Source organism: Apaloderma vittatum, unplaced genomic scaffold (assembly GCF_000703405.1).
Source record: "Apaloderma vittatum isolate BGI_N311 unplaced genomic scaffold, ASM70340v1 scaffold25014, whole genome shotgun sequence".
Classification (NCBI taxonomy): domain Eukaryota; kingdom Metazoa; phylum Chordata; class Aves; order Trogoniformes; family Trogonidae; genus Apaloderma; species Apaloderma vittatum.
This window is the reverse complement of record NW_009712487.1, coordinates 14,712-17,730: the sequence shown is the minus strand read 5'-3', so window position 1 is coordinate 17,730 and position 3,019 is coordinate 14,712. Positions and strand designations below refer to the sequence as shown.

Genomic DNA, 3,019 nt, shown 5'->3' with positions numbered 1-3,019 from the left:
ACCGGCGGCGCAAATCGACGGTGAGGGTCTCGGTGGGGTTTTTTCGGTGCTAGGGGAGGCAGAGGGTGCAGCCCCACGGGTTTCGGGGGTTTCCAGCCCCGTTGGGAACTTCCTGGTTGGCAGCAGAGAAACCATTTCGGGTCTGGAGCCGCGGGGTCGGGCGAGTTGTCGTGGGAGCTCCCGAAAGGGCAAGAAAAGATGTTTCCTTTCCTCGTTCCTGGGCAGAGAGGGTGGAAAAATCCATTCCTCTTATTTAGGGCATGAACAGGATTTTGGCTGGAAGCAGCACATTTGTGTTTGCTGGCAAGCTCCTGTCGTGAGCCTCCGCTCTGCCCTGGGACCCCTCCCCGGCCGTGCGGGCTCGGGCCGGGTTTAAGATGTCACCGTCGCGCATCGCCTTAGAAAATGTGACTTGCGAGCGTGATTCACCATTTATTTGCCGCTTAAAGAGCACAGCCCTGAGCTCGTTTATAGGCTTGAACCAGCGTCGAGCCCAAAGTGGAGCTTAAGGGACTGGAACCTGGCTCTTCAGTGGGAGGTCTGAATATTTTTATTATTTTTTTTTTAATGTTTGTCCTTAGTAGTTGCCTTCTCATTAGTGACAGGAAGGGGCAGGACAATGTACACAAGTGTAAATTGGAATTAATTCTTAGGAAACCAGCCGGGATAGCCCGGTAAATAATGGGGCAGTTGGCAAAAAGTCCTGTGGTACTTGAGAATAAAATGGGGCAGAGTCAGGAGATCTGACACATTTCAGCTGTGCCGATTTCTCTTGGCTTTTTCCCCTCCTGCCCATCTCCCCACCCCAGGCATGTAAGGAGCCGAGGACGTGAGTGTCACCCCTGTGTCTGTAAGGTGGCATTTCCACTATCGAGAGGGCTAGAAATGTTTGGTCTGCCCTCGGGTTTTGCTACAAAAACAAGCAAAAAATCCAAGTTAAAGGTGTGACGGGGGGAGTTTTGAGGTTGGAGGGCGTTGGGGTTTTTTTAGAAAAGTCAAGTTGCCTGCAGGAGGAAGAAACCTGATGGCAGGGGAATTTGCAAGAGGGAGACAAAGGATTTCAGTCAGAGCAGACACTCAGTATATTGGAGGAGATGCTGTTGCCTCAGATGCCGAGTGGAAGAAGCGTGCTTGTCCCTTGGTCAGCGTAGGCACTTGCCTTCTTTCTTTCTATTTTCTGAGAAAGCCTGGAACAAAGAAGTTGGAACGTGTGGGAAGCCCTTTTGCTGCCTGGTTCCTGGGAGTCGTAGCCCGGGGCTGTGGGGTGAGCAGGGACCCAGTGCTCGGGTCTCGCCCTGGGAGTCGTCGGCGCCGTTTGGTGGCTCTGCCGGGAGCTGGGGACGCGTCGGCAGCCGGATCCCAGCCTTGGCCCCGGAGAAGTTGGGCCCCAAGGTGCAGACGCGAGCTGGCTCTGCCCTTCTCCTCAGGACTGACGCTGCTGGCAGCAAACCCGCAGGGCTCGGCTTCGCGGCGCAGTGAAATTGCAGGGTTACGGCTCTGGCGTAACTCAGTAAAGCTCTGTCCTGCACGCTGCCGCCCTCGCAGCTCGGCGGACGAGCAACTTGTGCTTTTCAGGTCCTCGCTGGTCTTTTGGTTACCTCATCCACTAACTGCTCCCTTGTCGTTCTCCCTCTGAGTCACGGCTCGAGCTGTCTCAGCAATGACAGCTCCATTTCGTTCTAGTTTCCAGCTTTTTTTATTTTTCTTTTTTTTTTCCACACTGAATTTGTTGCAAAATATCCGGCTGGTTGAAAAGCTGCTTTGTTGAGCTCCAGTTTGGGTTTATTTGTTGGTGTCCCTGGACCTCTGACATCTCCCTGCTGGAAGTACGATCTCCTTGGGGAGTGAGAGCTGGTTTGTGCGTTGTATATTATTCTGCAATTTTTGTCTCATTTTAAACACAAGTTCTACCTCAGTTTGACTTTGCTTTCAAATATTGGCAAACCCTGTTGCAGCTCTATTTGTGCTTTTGTGTATTAGGCTTAAATACGAAGCTTTGCTGGAAAGATCTACTTATGAAAAACAACAGCGATACCTTTTTGGTTAGTACAGGCTTGCTGCTTTTCCTTCTTAAGAAACTCGATCCATGTCTATCATCCAATCTGTCATCCAGGTTGCTCTGATTATTTTTTTTTCCCCTTTTTATTTCTGTTCTCTTTGTTTTCCAGGTTCTAGCTGATGCCCAGACTTCCTTCTAATGATGCCGTCACGTACGAATCTGACTGCTGGGATTCCCAGTAGCAAAGTCAAATATTCCAAGCTCTCCAGCACTGATGATGGATATATCGACCTGCAGGTAAAGAGGAGGGAAGGAAAACTCTTTCTGCTGCTGCCGTGACTGTAAAGAGCTGGGAGAGGCTGCTGCAGCTTTGCATGTGCACAGGAGCCGGTGTTTTGCTCCTTTGAGCCTCGGCTCAGAAAGGTCCAAAGCCACCAGTGCAGCCCTTCCCTTCCAGAACGCCCGTGGAGCTGAACTGGAAAGGAGGTTACTCATTTAATAGCTGCATTTTCTTTGGAGAGAGGTGAAAATCAAAGCATCGGGTGTAAGCGCTGGCTCGGCGGGGTCTCCTTCCCTGCCAAAGGGCCGTTCCAGAGCCCTGGGGCAGAGCCGTTGGTCCCGCGTCACCTCTGCCGGCTGTGGGATTCTCATCTCGGTTTGTGTCTGTGCTGAGTTGAGCTGTTCTGATCTTTGTGTTTGGTTTCCACCCAGTTCAAGAAGAGCCCGCCAAAAATCCCCTACAAGGCCATCGCGCTGGCGATCGTGCTCTTCATGATCGGGACCTTCCTCATTATCATCGGAGCCCTCCTCTTGGCAGGATACATCAGCAAAGGCGTAAGCGGTTCATCGCACTTGTGTCGCGCGTTTGCTTCGCCTCTTCCTCAAAGCCTGCTGCGACCTGTCACGTTCAGGGTAGAAATTCAGAGCAAAAGGCCTGTGAGCACGAAAATTTTCCCCTCCTGCCTCGCTGGGCTTCGACAGCCCCGTCTGTCTGTCTGGCAGCGGAGCCCTCGGGTGCAT

At 52.1% G+C, this 3,019-nt stretch overlaps 1 protein-coding gene across 1 annotated transcript in view; it reads left to right on the top strand.

Moving 5' to 3' along the window:
• Positions 1 to 2,166: 2,166 nt before the first annotated feature.
• Positions 2,167 to 3,019, top strand: part of TMEM230 (transmembrane protein 230) — a 1,661-nt gene continuing 808 nt past the window's right edge. The window contains exons 1-2 of the mRNA XM_009868012.1: positions 2,167 to 2,296; positions 2,711 to 2,833. Of these exons, the coding sequence (XP_009866314.1) occupies positions 2,198 to 2,296; positions 2,711 to 2,833 (222 nt within the window). The 5' untranslated portion in view covers positions 2,167 to 2,197. The remainder of the gene's footprint in view (positions 2,297 to 2,710; positions 2,834 to 3,019) is intronic.